This window comes from Tamandua tetradactyla, chromosome 21 (assembly GCF_023851605.1).
Source record: "Tamandua tetradactyla isolate mTamTet1 chromosome 21, mTamTet1.pri, whole genome shotgun sequence".
Taxonomy (NCBI): Eukaryota; Metazoa; Chordata; class Mammalia; order Pilosa; family Myrmecophagidae; genus Tamandua; species Tamandua tetradactyla.
This window is the reverse complement of record NC_135347.1, coordinates 35,714,462-35,731,779: the sequence shown is the minus strand read 5'-3', so window position 1 is coordinate 35,731,779 and position 17,318 is coordinate 35,714,462. Positions and strand designations below refer to the sequence as shown.

Below are 17,318 nucleotides of genomic sequence, written 5' to 3'. Positions count from 1 at the left end.
ACATTTACCAGTGTCTTTGTTACATTACACTGATCTATTTGTCTACATACTAGCACTATACTGATTTGCTTATTATTTTTATTAAAAATGTTTTAATATCTAGTAGGGCACGTTCCGTTTCATTACTATTCTTAACCAAAAACAACAACAAAAAAAAACCACCTCCATATGTACCAAAAGAAAAGAAAAAACATCTAGTTAAGTGATTTGACATTTTTCTTTCTCCGGTTAAGGCTTTATTTGTTCCTGAGTTGTCTCAATCTGCCAGTTTACAAATGGGCAAGGCTTAGAAAGTTTTATAATTCACTTACTACTGAAATCCTTTTTTTCCTAGTAAAATTTAAAAACATAAGTTGAAGCATAGTACAGGCCATGGTCAAATATAACAGGTAATCTTAAAAGTTTCCCAAATCACAAATTGGGCCCATTTTCCCAAGTTCTATATTCTTATTTCTGAGTAGCTACAACTTTTTTTTAATATAAATTATTCCTAATTTCACTATTCTCTTTTCATTGAAATATGTTTGCATGTCACATAAGCCACAAATCTTCTTTATAGACAGAATTATTTTGATTTTTAGAGTAATACTTATATTTCAAGACCATATAAATATAATACTTATATTTCAAGACCATCAGGCTGGTGGAATAGGAAGGCCATCTTTATTTCCCCAATACCAAGATATGATGAAAATATCACTTAAAGATATGTAAGAACAAAATCTGAATACATTTGCTCCGCAAATCTCTCCTTTTCCTTAAGAAATCTAGAACAATAAGCTCTTCTTACCCCACATAGATGAAACAGCTGGATTCAAATTTGCTTGTATTAGTTATGTTTAGCTTCATTGTGGTTTGCTTTGTTTTTTCCCTTCAAACATCTCTACAGAGAAATCTTCACACACATATAGTCCATCTCTAGCACACAATCATTGAAACACGACATCACAGAGCCACCTATTCATCACCGGGATCATCCCTAGAACATGTGCATTACTTCAGAAAAAGAAAAAAAAAAAGGAAAAAGTAAAAACTCATCCATTCCATACCCCCAACTCCTTCCTCTCATCAACCACCAGTACCTCACACCACCTAACGTATCCTATCCCCCATACCCTCCTGGCATTTATCCATTTTTTAATCCTTATTCCACTACTCATCTGTCCATATCTTGTACAATAGGAGCATCAGAACAGGGTCTTGACAATCACACCATCACACTGTAAAAGCTACATAGCCATATAATCAGCTTCAGGAATCAAGGCCACCGGAACACAGCTCAACAGCCTCGGGTACTTCCCTCCAGCCACTCCAACACACCATAAATCAAAAAGGGACATCTATGTAACACACGATAACAACCTCCAGGACAACCTCCAGACTGCCACCAAAATCTCCCAGCCACCGAAACTCTTCCCTGTCTTGTTTCTCTCCATCCCCTCCTGGCCAAGAAGGCTCTCTCAATCCCATAATGCCAGGTCCAGCTCATCTCAGAAGTCCTGTGCCATGTTTTCCAGGAGCTCCACAGCCCTGGGAGTCATGTCCCACGCAGCTGGGAGGGCTTCTTTTTTGTTCTGAGTCAATCTGTAAAAGGCCTTGCCTGATGCCATATATATATATTTTAATCACTTTTTAAAAATTAAAAAAAAAAATTACCACCATTTATCAAATAGGTTTTTGGGAAAAGCTTTTATATCAGTGATGGCCAAATGGCAACCCGTGGCCCTATCAGACTAAATAAATACATTTTGTTTGGTCCATATAGTGCTTATAAAAGATTTGCTAAATAAGATGCCAATATTTAAAAATGGAGAGATTTCATATAAAATCTGAATTCTGGTGTCTATTGAAACGTGTTCCCAACTGACAACAATTAGCTGAAATCCATCTCTGCCACCTGCCCCAGGTGGGCAGGGGTGCCCTCTCTTTGAGATGGGATTTTCTCACTCATTTACATTATCAACCAACTACAATAACATACTAAGCATTTAGTTTTGTGATCTCTGCTTTGAATGATGCTTTCTTATCTCATATCATGGGAAATTAATGGGAATTTTAACTCAAAATTGCAGGTTTTAGAAGAACAAATAAGAGTTCGAGACCAGGTGGCCACAGGAAATAATTTTAGAGTACAGGAGCTAAACATAAAACACCAACAAGGAGTTGGAGATCTTCGAGGAAGAGTAGCCAGGTGAGAAGAAGCCAATTAACTAGTGTTTGAAATCATTTCTTAGCCACTGAATTCTCATTCTCAAATAAGTTTCATATTGCAGAAAATAAGATACTGTCTTTACATTATACACAACTGATGAGATGGTAATGGAGAAAATACATTCTAGAACTCTAAAGACTTCATATTACCTATAAGATCCAAGATTTCTAGAAAAGTCCACTATATAGAATGTCCAGTTTGGCTCCATCTCAAAGTGACCAGGATCTTGTCTTTATAGCCCTCAATGGTTCAAATGCTGATACCCATACACAGACACACCTGGAAAATCACATATAAAACCCTCAGATGTGTCAAATTTTAATGGTTATTTAAAATTAAACACCAACAAGAATTACATGTAAATGTTAGTAATTAAAGAGATTTACTGAACGAAGGTTAGGGTTTGAATTACATCTTAGATGAGATTTCTGTTAATCAAAAGAATTAATGGTATAAAGTTAAACAAAAATCTGTAGGAATTGACAACAGCAGGACTACTCTGGCAGACACATCAAACTTGAGTTGTGAGTGGCTGGCCATGGATGCCTTTCCATCTCTGTGTCTTCTGTCAGCATCTCTTTCCTCCCTCCCGAAATACCCCTGCCTCCATCTTGTCAACCCACTCAGAGGTGTTAATGAACAAATAAGAATTAATACTTAAGACAAATCTCTCCTAGGGTGTCTGTCCATTTAATTCAACAAAAATGTATTGGGTACTTACCTCATGCCAGGCAGTGTGCTAGGCCTTGGAGGTCCACAATCCCCATCCCATAACTGTCCACAGTCTTGCTGGGAAAACAAGCTCCATCAACAAGCAATGGACTGAACACTATGATAAAAGCCTGGGGCTATGGAAATATTCAGGTTAGACTAGGGAACATTTACCAGAGGAGGTGGTACATGAGATGGCCATTTTCAAAGATTTATAGCAGTTAGATAGACAAGGAAGGGTGGCAAAGACACTTCTTCACATTGGAGCATTAATATGTTTAGAAGAGGCAAGGGATGAATAACTGTGACAGGTTCTAGGACCCATCTCTGAGAAGTGTATTTGGGTTACAGTATTTGGGGGCTTGCATTTAAGGAGAGATCATAGGTAAAGATAGAGAACTGGTCCTGAGCTAGATGATGAGGGACCTCATGGACCAATAGAGTTTATGCTCAAGGTTAAAATAGCCATGGGAGATTTTTTTTTTTTTTTTTTTTTGCTTGGGCAGTGTTGTAGTTTGCTAGCTGCCAGAATGCAATATACCAGAAACGGAATGGATTTTATAAGGGGGAATTTAGTAAGTTGCTAGTTTACGGTTCTAAGGCTGAGAAAATGTCCCAATTACAACAAGTCTATAGAAATGTCCAATCAAAGGCATCCAGCAAAAGATACCTTGGTTCAAGAAGGCCGATGAAGTTCAGGGTCTCTCTCAAGTGAGAAGGCACATGGCGAAAACAGTCACAGTTTCTCTCTCAGCTGGAAAGGCACATGGTGAGCAAGATGTCACCTGCTAGCTTTCTCTCCTGGCTTCCTATTTCAGCTCCCCAGGAGGTGTTTTTCTTCTTCATCATCTTCTTCATCTCCAAAGGTGGACTCTGCTTCGTGGTGCTGCAGCATTCTCTGCTCTCTCCGAATTTCTTATTCTCCAAAACGTTTCCTCTTTTATAGGACTCCAGAAACTTATCAAGACCCACCCAAATGGGTGGAGACATGTCATCACCTAATCCAGTTTAACAACCACTCTTGATTAAATCACATCTCCAGGGAGATTATCTAATTACAGATTCAAACATACAGTATTCATTAGGGATTATTCTGCCATTATGAAATGGGATTTTGATTAACACATGGCTTTTCTAGGGTCCATACATCCTTTCAAACCAGCACAGGCAGGCACCTGGAATTGAACTCCATGGGAGAATTTTAAGTAAGAGGGTTATATGATCATATTTAGTGACACTCTAGTAGTAGCTGAATTATAAGGTACAGAAAGGCCAAAGGAAGGCTATTGCAGTAATCCAGGTGAGAAATAGGGAGGGCCTAAACTAAGCTACTAGCCCTGAGAGTCCAGTTGGGAACAAACAACACAGATTTTAGGAAGGTAGATTCTACAGGCTTAGTAACAGAATAAATGTGGAAAACAAGAAGAGGGAGTCGAGAATAACTACCACATTTCTGGCTTGGGTGACTCAATACTCATGTCATTCAACAGAAAAGGAGATATGTAATATGTACACACATATGTAACTGCACAATTATTTATATTTTCTAAATATATGTGTGTATTTTAAAATGTATAAAATTATCTATTTTATTATATAATATTTCATGCAAACAAAATAATTTGTAATAATATTTGGGTAAGTTATGAAGCAAGATAATAAAACAAAAATCCACAAATCCACCATGTGCCATGTTTTTGCAAAATAGATAAATACCAAATACCTGTTCTGAATGAAATTTGAGATTTGATTCAATTTGGTGGCATGCCAATGACAATCCCAACATCAATTTCTTTCTGTGAACCACTTACAAACCTACTATTTTCCTTTTGTAAATTTTATTTTATATATAAGACTAACAAACAGATTTAAATAAATTCCAAAGATAAATGAAATTGTACGAGAAGATGTGTGACTCTGCCAGGCTCCAATTTCTAACTTACCTTCCGCTTCAATCTTAAGCAGTGATTTTAGTACAAGATCTCATTATTCCTGGAAATCTCTTCCTTTTATGGAAAATTTATGAAATCTATTTTGTAATGTAGCGAATAACAATGAGACTTAAATTTTCCTTTCTCTATTTCTTTTCTGCCACTATTTAGATAGATAGATAGATGATAGATAGATAGATAGACAGATAGATAGATAGATAGATAGATAGATAGATAGATAGATAGATAGATAGATAGATAGATAGATAAATAGATAGATAGATACAGAACATAAGCAAAAAGTCAATGGATATAGCTCATAAAAGAAATTCCCCCAAAAAATCACTAGGGGAATTCAAACCAGATTTTCCTGGTTTAAAGAATTTAAGAGCACAAGAAAAAGATAAAAGATCGCTGATTGACATGACAAGGACATAATGCTGAGTGAAATAAGCCAGACACAAAAGGATAGATACTGTATGATTCCACTTTTATGACCTGGTAAAGGGAAAATCAGAGGCCTATAATACAGAATATAGAGGACTTAGAGATAATGGAAGCTAGAGCCATCTCTAGCTCTAGTTAGAATGGTTAGTTAATGAGGTTGAACTCTAGGAAATAGATAGAAGTGAAGGTGGCTCTCTACTGGGTCTATAACTAATACTACCATATTGAGGGTGAACATGATTGAAAGGGGTTGTATAGACCCATGTGTCCCACTGATTAACACTATAAATATAAACAAGTACTTGCAAGAACTACATCAAAGAGATGATTTGTGTACAACGAGTGTTTAAGTCCAGGGTAATAGGAGGGAAACTGCTATTGCATGTTATGGGAAAACATCCGAACTACCACAGCAAAACGGGTAAATCATGGGAAGAGAGACAAGAGTTAAGGGAAGGTTTAGATTTCCTGTTTGGTGAGGGTGTTTTTATTGGTAATCTTTCTCTTGGGAACAATGAAATTATCTAAAATTGAGAGTGTTGATGGACTGTGGACTTTGGGCATTATACATCATGCCTAATGAATGCAGAAGACTGAAGGATGCACCAACTGAGAAGTAGATTGGTGAATGATGGTGTATACATATGATTGAATATTATGCTACTACACAAGGAATGAAGTCATGAGGCATGCAACAATGTGAATGAACCTGTGTGACATATGGTGAAGGAAAATAAGCCAGAAACAAAAGAATAATTATTGTATGGTCTCCTTTAGAAAATGCTTATAAGAAAACAGGGACCTAGATTGTAAACTCTTATAGCAGACACATTTAGTCCGGAGTGGTAATTATTATTCCTGGATTTTGAGAGGCTGTTTTATATATGTATAACCTGATATTTAGTGATAAGAATGTGCCAATCGGGTTGGGATTAAGGTGATTCAGAACACAGGGGTAAGGAAGACATTGTCTATATTTTAGAATGACACCCACCCTTTGAGACCAAAGTAAGAAAGTTCTTTTTTTTTGTCCAGAACCTAACTTTTCTGTAGCACATAATCTAACTCAACCTGTCCGGATAGTTCATTTGAACAGTTGAAACACAGGGAGTCCAGAATAAGAATGAGGGCTTTTAATCCTGTATAGCTTAATATAATGCCTGGATACATACTAGAATTTAGTAAGCAGATAATAAAAAGGTATTAGCAAAGTCCCTTGCGGTATGGGAGAAAAACATGGAACTATTAAACTTTACCAAGCCCTTGATCTTGAGGCTTACTCTTGTGATGCTTTATAGATAGTGGAGAAGATTAACCTAGCTATAGGTATGCCTAGGAGTTACTTCCAGAGGACCTCTTTTATTGTTCAGATGTGTGTTTCATTCTCTCTAATCCCAACTTTGTGGGAATGGGAGATGACTCCCAGGAATGAGTCCAGCCCTGGCACTGAGGAATCAACAATTCCATCCTGACCAAAAGGGGGAAAAGAAGTGTAACTAATAAAGTGTAGTGGCAGAGCGTTCAAATAGAGTTGAGAGGCTACTCTGGGGGTCACTCTTATGCAAGCTTCAGTTAGACATTGCTATCATAACCTAAATACTCCCAACCAAAACCATTCCAGCCAATCCTAAAGAACATTTACAGCAATATATAAGATTCTACAAAGGATCCATGCACTAGGGTAACTTTCCAGAAATCTGCAGATGGGTGCCTGAAATCTAGAGAGCCCAGCCTCTCCAGAGCATTAGCTAGTTCCATCTCCCTACCCCATATTAGTGACAGCCCCTTCCAACATGAAAAAGTTAGAATGGCCATAGCCAAAATACCCCTAAAGAGTGGGATAGAAAGATCAAAGGTGATGGTGGAGTTATACAGAGAAGGTAGGGTTTAACAAATAAATATGATTGCGGAATCATTAAATTGATATTTCTTTTAGTCTCCAGTATCTGAGAGCAGCTAGAAGTAAAAACCTAAAATTGTGGAATTGTAACCCATCCAAACTCTGGAATGTTCTACAACGAAGGGTGGTGCTGTGCTTTGAAATTTATTGCTTTTTTGTATATATGTTATTTTTCACAAAAAAGAAAAGTCGATTGTGATGATTAACAAATATTTATTCCTTCTAGTCTCCTATATTCTGGAGCAGCTAGAGGGAAAAATCTGAGATGATGGTATGGTAGCCTATGACAACTGTAACTACTTGTTGAAGAGTGCTTTGAAAACTATTGCTTTTTTCTTTCTTCGCTTTGAAAAATGCTATATTATACAATTTAAAAAGTTTTTTAAAAAAAGATTGCTGATTGAACAGTCACATGTAATTTTGTTCCTTCCAAAATTCTTATACAGTAAAAACATTTTCTCCTTAAGATATAAACTCACAAGGAAAGGGGATATCAGCAGATGAATCTTGGAACCTAGAAAGCAGATGGACATGTGGGTTAGCAGACTCAATAAAGCCAGTTTTAAAGCTGTGGAATAAGCTAAGAACAACCTGATTTTACCTAACAGGATTCTCGAAAGGTTTAGGAATTGGCTGAGCCAGGAATCTGAAAGTGGATAAAGGCAAGGAGTTAGGGGGGCATTCAAATAAGGAGTATTAGGTGAAAAGTTTTGAAAAGCCCTCCCCTGGTCTATACAATATTGATGTTCTGGAGAGGATGCCCCCTCTGCATTTCAGGACTTATCTGGTCCAGGGAACCATCTGGTGGTTGTAGGTTTCTGGAAAGTTACCCTAGTGCATGGAGCCTTTGTAGAATCTTATATATTGCCTAAGTGTCCTTTAGGATTGTCAGGAAGGGTTTGGTTGGGGGTTGGCAAGTTATGATAGGCAGCAATGTCTAACTGAGGCATGTGTAAGGGTGACCTCCAGAGTAGCCTCTCAATTCTATTTGAACTTGCTTACCCAGTGATATCTTATTTGTTACACTTATTTTCCCTCTTTTGGTCAGGATGGCATTGTGGTCAGGATCCCACAGTGCCAAGGCCAGTCTCATCCCTGGGAGTCATCTCTCATGCAGCCAGGGAGACTTTCACCCCTGGATGTCACGTCCCATGTAGGGGGAGGGCAATGATTTCACTTGCAAGTTGGGCTTAGAGACAGACAGAGAGAGAGAGAGAGACCATATCTGATATCTGAGCAAAAGAGATCCTCTAGAAGTAACTCTTAGGTATAACTATAGTGATAAGCTTCTCCACTACATATATAAGCTTCACAAAAGCAAGCCTTAAGGCGGGCCGCGGTGGCTCAGCGGGCAAAGTGCTTGCCTGCTATGCCGGAGGACCTCGGTTCGATTCCCGGCCCCAGCCCATGTAACGAAAACGGAGAAACAAAATACAATAAAACAAGAAAATGTTTAAAAGATGTTTCCCTTTCTTCCTCTTATCCTTCCTTCCTTCTCTCTGTCTTTCCTTTAAAAAAAAAAAAAAAAAAAAAGCAAGCCTTAAGATCAAGAACTTGGCCTATGGATTTGGGTGTCCCTAATGCTTGATACAGTATCAGGGGTTTTCCTGGTGGTAAAGTTTAGTAGTTCCATATTTTTTTCTCCCATCCCTCAAGGGACCTTGCCAATACTTTTTGATTATCTGCTTAATTTATTCTGGGAGTAGCCAGGTATTACATTAAGCTATACAGGATTAAAGGCCCTCATTCTTATTCTGGTCTCCCTCGGTTGGATTATTTAAATGATCTATCCAGACAGTTTGATTTAGATTATGTGCCATACAAAATTTAGGTTGTGAACAAAATAAGCATTTCTTCCTTTGGTCTCAAAGAGTAGATGAGGTTCTAAAATAAAGACAATGTCTTCCTTACCCCCTATTCTGGATTACCTTAAACCCAACTTGATCAGCTTTGTTCTTATCTCTAAATAACAAGTTACATATATAAAACAGCCTCTCAAAATCCAGAAATAAACACTCTGGACTAAATGTGTCTGCTCTAAGAGTTTACAATCTAGGCCGCTGTTTTCTTATAAGAATTTTCTAAATGAGAACATACAATATTTGCTCTTTTGTTTCTGGTTTTAAAAATTCATTTTTAAACCAATAGCAAAGAAGATAAAAGGTAAATGAGAATTGCTCAGGGATAAAGTGAAAAAATAAATTAAATATTGAGAGATTAAATCTACTTTAGAATCCCCTAAAATGGAATAAATACAACTGAAAATGAAAGTTACAGAAAATAAGCAGGATCAAATCACACAAAATAAAAATAAAATGCTTTACAAATGTTCTACATAAAAATGTTGAGAGAAAATTATATATATCTCGGACACAGAACTAATATGAGCTCCTAAAGGAGATACAGCAAATTCTTTGGAAAAAAAATATATATCTATATACATGAAATTAGTAAAGAAATCTTTCTTGAAACAGAGATTTGACTTCATAGATCAAAGAAAAAACTGTGACCCCAGAAAAATTGATAAAGAACAATGAAACTAAGATATCCTGGTAGAAGTTACTGAACATCAGGGTAAAGGATCATGGACATCCAGACAGACAAAGCAAATCACATAAATGAAGGTATAAACGTAATCACCACAAACTTCTCTACCTCAACCAGTGCCAAAAAAGAATGGGGTGATACCTGTCAAATTCTGAACAACAAAAAAAGTGACTCAATGATGTTAGTCCAACAGAGTCACCTTTAAAGAATAAGAATTCAGACATTCTCAAGCACTGGAGAACTTAAGGATTGCAACAATCTTTCTTTTGAAATCTTCTGAAGGACAAAATCTAGCCAATGAAGGGATAAATCAAAAAAGAAATCATGGATTGAAAGGACAACCAATGAACATAGAATCTAAAATATAGAATGAAGATTAAACAGTGTGAGTTTGAGTTATAGAACCCAATGTAAATGTCACAAAACATGTTATCTTTATAATAGCAAATATTAACAAAAATTTTTGAGGGAGCAAGTATATAAGCGTATTCATTTCCTTTCTTTTTTGGCCTACGGTCAACAAATAATGTCTAAAGTTGAAGCAGTAGTTGTGAAAAGGATAAAGAGTACAGTCTATTACAGTTTTTTATAACTTTTTTTAGAAACAAGTATCTCATAGTGATTATCTGAAGCACAGCCATTTCTTCATTTTTCACTATTACCTTTCCTTAGGCTAATTTCAAGCAAAGTTAAATACAGTGCTTTTAAGTAAAATTGACAAATATAATATGATCCCATTATTCAAAACTTATTTTATTATTTTTCTTTCTTCCTGTGTGTGTGCATGTATGAATAGAATGGTTACCAAATATTAATGATGATTATTTCTGAGAGGTGGGATTTGGAGTGATGTTAACTCTCTTCTTTGTCCTTTTTTGTATTATGTGAAATTTTGTAACAAGCACATACTATTTTAACAAAAATAATCACTCTAAAGAGGAGGAGAAAACTTTCTTTGGGAATATAGAGTGCAGTATAAAAGACCAATGTAATGGTTTGCTAGCTGCTGGAATGTGATATACTGGAAAACAGAATGGCTTTTAAAAGGGGGTAATATGTTGCTAGTTTACCACTCTAAGGCTGTGAAAATGTCCCAATTGAAGCAAGTCTAAAAAATGTCCAAATTAAGGCACCCTTAAGAGGTTACCTTCACTCAGGAAAGGCCAGTGAAGCTGAGGGTTTCTCTCTCAACTGGAAAGGCAGATTTTGAACATGGCAACGTCTACTAACTTTTTCCCCAGGCTTCTTGTTTCATGAAGCTCCCCCATACATTCTCCTTCTTCATCTCCAAAGGTCCCTGGCTGCTTGGGCTTTGTGGTTCTTGTGGTTCTCTTCTCTTGTGGCTCTCTCATCATTCTGAAACGCTCTTCAAAATGCTGCTTCTTTTGAAGGATTCCAGTAAGCTAATCAACACCCACCTGGAATGGGTGGAGTCACATCTCCCTCTGATTAATACCCACAATTGGATGATTCACATCTCCATGGAAGTAATCTAATCAAGTTTCCAACACACCGTGCTGAATAGTGATTAAATGAAACGATTGTTCCCACAAGATTGGATCAGGATTAAAACATGGCTTTTCTAGGGTACGTAATCCTTTCAAATCAGCACAATCACTAATAGTTGATTACAGAGTGTACGGTTGGGGAATAGTGAGAATAAACAAGTGGCGCTGTCATGAAGAATAAATAAGTAATAATAGCTGCTAATTTTCTAGGTACTTCCTCTGTTGGATACTGTGTTAAATGCCTTACATTCATCATCTCCTTTTATCTTAAATAATCTGAAATAATATTCTTTAGGACAGTCACAGTTTTGTAGGTTGAGCAAGGCAGTACTACAGGAGGTGCTATGCACACCATTGCCTGCGTCTTTGGCAGCCCCTGGAGTTGTATGGTAGGCAAACTGTACGGTTGCATGCAGTGGGCTTGGCATCATCATCCCTTTTCTCAGATGAGGAAAACAAAAGCTCATGGATGTTAAGTAATTTTTCTCATATCACAAATCTCAGAAGTAACACACAAAAAAGTCAAAGCCTATTCTATCCAACACTAGAGACCAAGTTCTTAGCCAGTAGCCTGCACTGCACAGACCCACTGCTCCTGAGGTTGGGGAACAAGGGGGGAAAGGGAGGCAGCATGGAATGGTGGTAGCAGCAGTCACTCCTATGGAGTCTTTGAGGTCTTAATATGGACTCACAGGGAAACATTCTAACCAACCAATTGACCAACAATAGAGATTGTGTTCTGACAATGACATTTTATTCATGCATTTGTGTGAGATGGTTTTTGCCTATGACTTTGATGCATAATGTTCAGCAACCATTTTTGGGGGGTGGGGGGGGTGGGGGGCCGAGCATGGTTTGGGAATTGAATTCCTGGAAGGCGAGGATTCTACCACTGAACCACCTGTGTAACCTTCAGCAACGCTTTTTGATCAGATTAAATCCTTATGTTTTTCCTCTTCTAGTAGCCACTTCATCCCACCAAAGTCAACACAGTATAGCTTCAAGGGATTGCTCAGACAAAATTATCTTACCTCACCTTTGGCTTAACTCTTTGGCACCAAAAAACTTAAGGAAAAAAATTCATTTTTGGATCCTAAAAAATGTTGGCAGTTATAAAACAAATATTTATAGCACTTAGCATGACAACATGAAAATATGGTTCCTAATAAATATTATTCAATGACAGTCAAGACAGTTATTTTATAAAATGACAAACATCAAAGGAATCTCTGGTAAATCAGATACACAAAAGAAGAGAGTTTTTCAGCACTCTTCATCCTATCTTTCATGCATATAGCAGAATGTATGAAACTAATTACACATTGTGTAACATATTCTCTCCCAGGAGGGGCTATGGGTGGTGGTAAGCAGTGGGGTTCCTGTGTGTTTTGTTTCTTGGCATACTGGGAAGATGGTTAATCTTCACCTCTAGCTCCATCTAACCAAACTAACCTTCCTCAAAATACCAAATACAACCATATGGACCAAAGTTTCATTCACATGTTAGTATGAATTGTTTTAGTCCTAATATAAGACGAGCTGGAGTTTTGACTGGAGCTAAATTTGGGGGTGGAGGGGTTGAAAATAGATCTGAAGACTTTGTTGGACTAGGGCAACTTTTTAGCCAAAAGGAAAACTGGGTATCTGGGGGGCAAGGAAAGAAAGTAAAGGGAGGAAAGTGGATTCATAAAGTAATAAAGGAGGAGAAAATTTTTCAATTTCACAAAGCCATAAGCAGCTCTCAGTGTATTTCTAAAACATCAAAATGTTGGAATCCCAAAGATTGAATTAACATATCAGGCTGAAAACGTAAACTTCCCCTAATTGATCCCAATGTCCCCATCTAAACTATTCCAATCTTGGTGCTTTGGTTAGGGTCAATGTATCATTAACCAATCTGGTTTCTCTCCCATCAGAAAAAGGAAGAGGAAAATGAAGGAAATTCCTATCTATGCTCCTACATCAACCAACTCATTATTCAAAGAACTTTCCAACTTTCTCCATCAAATGAATGCACAGCTTCTACAGTAATATTAACAATGTTACAGCCTATTGTTCTCACAGACAGTTTCCATCTTGCCACTAGATGTGATTCAAGCATTGTGAAGCTTTCTGGAGACATTCACTTCATCAGGCAGGAGTACCGGCAAATTGAGAAAGCAATGCAAGAGCTCATGACTGCCCTAGAAACTGTTTCTAAGAACTTGGACATGAAGGTAACTGAAAACAGATACTATATGTTACTGTCATAAGTAAGATCGTTATGCCTTCTCAAAATGCCCATTCAAGTGATAACTTTTTTAAAGAACTTTTTTCACAAAAGGTTTAATTACGACAGCTCATGAATACACACCATAGGTACAATCAGTCCGCTCAATAAATATATAACGAATGTCTCCTGTGTTCCAACAGAGCCACACCCTTCCTCTCTGGTTCCCCTCAAAGGCTGGAAAGTCAGGGATTGTAAGTAAAGGAAGTTATTATAGTCATAATTCCAACATTGTGAGTTGATCATGTCACATCCCTGCTTAAAATCTTACAATGGGTTGTATCTCTTATGAAATCATATACAAGTCCTTTGGCCTGGACTTTGAAGGCTATGTTAATAGATTTCCTATTAATGAAACAGTCTTGAATTTCTGTAGTGACAGTTATACAACTGTTGTGTAAAAATTCAGTATTTCCTTTTTCATCTGATTTCAAAAATAAAATCGGACTATATTTCTATCTCTATTGCCTAGGGTATTTAAAACTGTAATGCATATATATGGTTCAAAAAATATATGTAAGAAAATACCCTCTCTGAGAATGCACAGCACTCTGCCTCCCCTCACCATATACTACATTTTTTTCATACCCTTCACAGGCATTCATTTTTATTAGTCTGTTGTGGACCATTTTAGTTATTCTTTATGCAGATGCAAAGAAATGCAAGTATATATTCTTATCTCCCACTTTATTATACAAAAAAATAATATGACACATGCTGCTATGCACCTTGCGTTTTTAGAAGCTAAACTAATATATCTGGAAATGCCTGTAAATACCATACCATTCTTGAAGGTGATTCTTTAACCAGCTTTGCAGTTTCTTCCATGTTTTCGATCTACTCACTTTTCTTTGTCCCCAGGAGTCAATTTTTTTTCTAAATCATCCACTTAATTTATATTTTCATATATTAGATAGATAAAAAGAGGGAGTAAGTTTAATGCAACAGAAGAAAGCATGGACCCTGGAATCAGACTGATTGGGTTTGAATCCCAAATCTGACACTTACGAACTGTGTTCCTTTGGGCAAATTAAAAATCTGTGTCTTAGAAGTTCTATTATACTTTCCATACTCTGTAGATCTATACCATTGACCCTCTTCTCATTCTTAACTTTAATTTTTTATATTTTCTTTTTTTCCTTTATGGTTAGCATAGGACAAGCTTTGCCTAATACCTTCTCCAAGAACCAGGTTTTGGATTTACATATCAATTCTTTTTTTTCTGATTCCTATTCATTATTCTAAAAAAAAATTTGTATAGTGGTATTCTCCTGCTGCCTAAACAAGTTACCACAACCTTAGTGGCTTAAAACATCACAAAGTTATTATCGCCTAGTTTCCAGAGTTCAGAAGCCTGGGTGGGTGACTAGAGCCTCTGCTTAGGGTCTCCCAAGACTGAATCAAGGTGTCTTTGGGAGGGCTCTGGGAGTGAATCCTCTTTCAAGCTCATTCAGGTTATTGACCAAATTTTTCTTGTGGTTTTAGGACTGAGGTCTGGCTTGCTGTCAGCCGGCACTGCTCTTTGCTCCTAGAGGCTGCCCTCATTTCTTCTTATGTCTTCCATGGAGCCTCTGTCTAGCAATGATAGATTGAGCCATCTCACACTTCAAGTTTCTCTGACTTTATCTTCTGCCACATTTCCGACTACAGCTGGAGAAAGATCTCTGCTCTTGAGGACTCATGTAATTAGATTAGGCCCACTTGAAAAACCCAGGATAATCACCTTATTTTAATATTTGTACCTTAATTATATCTGCACAGTCCCTTTTTGCCATGTAATATAACATAATTCCCAGCTTCCAGGGATTAGGGCATGAAGATCTTTATGAGGTCATTCTGTCTGTTACAAGCTTGTCCATTCCTCCATTCTGATTTCCATTGGTTAGGCTTGTCATTCTCTTTTTAACTTTGTGAAATGAACGGTTAGTTTGCATGGCTTCATTCTTTCTTGTATAATTATGAAAACATTTAATGCCATAAATTTGCCTTTGATTATAGATTTGACTTTCTAAGTCAATTGTGATTGCAATATTGATTTACTCTTTGATATTTGTGTTGGTTCAGATCCTTTGAGCAGCAGATGCCAAAAAGCAATTGGATGTACAAGAGATTTATTGAGAGAAAAGCTCTGAGGGAAAACAGGGAGGGAGCTGGGGAAGGTGGGGAGACCCTTCAGACCCTAAGACAGATATGGCTTCTGTGGAGAAGATGAGGAAGGAAGGTCTTAGAGGGTGACCAGTTCTAAGAACGCTTCATCAAGGTCATGATCACCCTTCAAAGGAGTACCACTCAGACTTTGGCTGGGAGCAGCCTGAGGGTAGTGGAGCCTTTATATATGGTAACAGATTTCAAGCACAGCAGTCAGGGCCCTTAGTCAATTCTGTTCCCCGTGGCAGGGGATCTGAGAGGTCCATTTTCATGGTCCCCAGAACACAAGAATTAATGAGTATTTTTTTACTCAAGTGGTTAGAGTTTTGTTTCTTTATCCTTTTCTTTTTATTTCTAGTTTTAGTACAGAGTAGTCAGAGATAATGGCCTGCACTTTTCCTGCTTTAGGGAATAATTTGAGATTTCTTTATATTCACATGTATGCTTAGTGGTTGAAAATGTTTGGTAGGTACTGGACAGGAGTGAATATTTGCAATTTACATAGTTTTGGTTTGTTATTTTATATAAAAATATAAAATTATTGAATAAATTTTATATTTTTCATATCTTCCTATACCCTTATTTTATTTATATTTTATCTATTTGATCAGTAAAGATCCAAGAGAAAACATTTAAAATCACTGACATATCCTGTTAACTCATCCCTGTAACTCTGCAATAGTTGCTTTTTAGTTCAGCAAACATGGTAAATAAATTTTCAAAGCTCTTCATTTCACTGTGGATTTTACTCTTCATCTATAAAAATGACCATCTTTCTCCCATTGGACATATTTTGTCTCGAGTTACATTTTATCTAACATTAATATTGCTGTGCCTACTTCCTTTTCAAAACCTATGTGAGAGGTGCTTTTACCTAATATTTTTTTTTTAACAGTTATGTCTTTCTTTAAGTTTATATCTTGTAGAAAACCATTCAGGTGCTACTAGTTGTCCATCCAACACTTATCTATTCCAAGCCTTCCATTATTCACGTCTTTCTTTTCTAAAGGAAGTCTGCTTTTGGTTAAGTGTCCTCTCTCCTTTGTATGATTTTATCTGCTTCAGGAGTTCAGTTCTGTCTGGCTGAAACCAATCATAGAGTTTCATTCCCCTAGACAGTGACTAGTCTGGCATGATTATATGCTGCCATTCTGCATCTATTTTTAAATTTAGTTCTTTTACCTAAAGGAAATTCCTCAATTTCTGGCAATGTGGAAAGTACTTTTATCCTAGCTTCCAGAATTGGACATTTGTTTTTCCTATCTTCCTATGCCCTAAGTCACTTTACTTTTGATTCACTTGTTCTATGTCAGAATCCTACCTGAATTAATAACTATTATTATTAATATTTCTAATTCATTTAAGTGTACAGTAATTAAGATTTTAGACCAGTCATATGTGTTTCCCTCAGAGCTTAAGTGTGCATTTAAACATATATGAAGTATTTGATGAACATTTACCATGGGTATATAATGTGCACTGAGGATATACAGGTGAACAGGAAGAGTTTATATTAGACCTGGGGAGACAGAAATAAAGAAATAATCAAAATTAATAAACTAATATCAATAGTATATATTTCTGATACCACTAGGTTGCCTATTATCAAAAAGAATGTTATGGAAAGCAAAATGGAACACCCCCT

At 36.8% G+C, this 17,318-nt stretch overlaps 1 protein-coding gene across 5 annotated transcripts in view; it reads left to right on the top strand.

The window, feature by feature from the left end:
* The window catches only part of FAM81B (family with sequence similarity 81 member B), a 55,399-nt gene that overhangs the window by 25,038 nt on the left and 13,043 nt on the right, over positions 1–17,318 (top strand). For all 5 annotated transcript variants that reach the window (XM_077139130.1, XM_077139132.1, XM_077139129.1 and 2 more), the window contains 2 exons: positions 2,073–2,191; positions 13,343–13,472. In XM_077139130.1, coding sequence (XP_076995245.1) covers positions 2,073–2,191; positions 13,343–13,472 — 249 coding nt within the window. The remainder of the gene's footprint in view (positions 1–2,072; positions 2,192–13,342; positions 13,473–17,318) is intronic.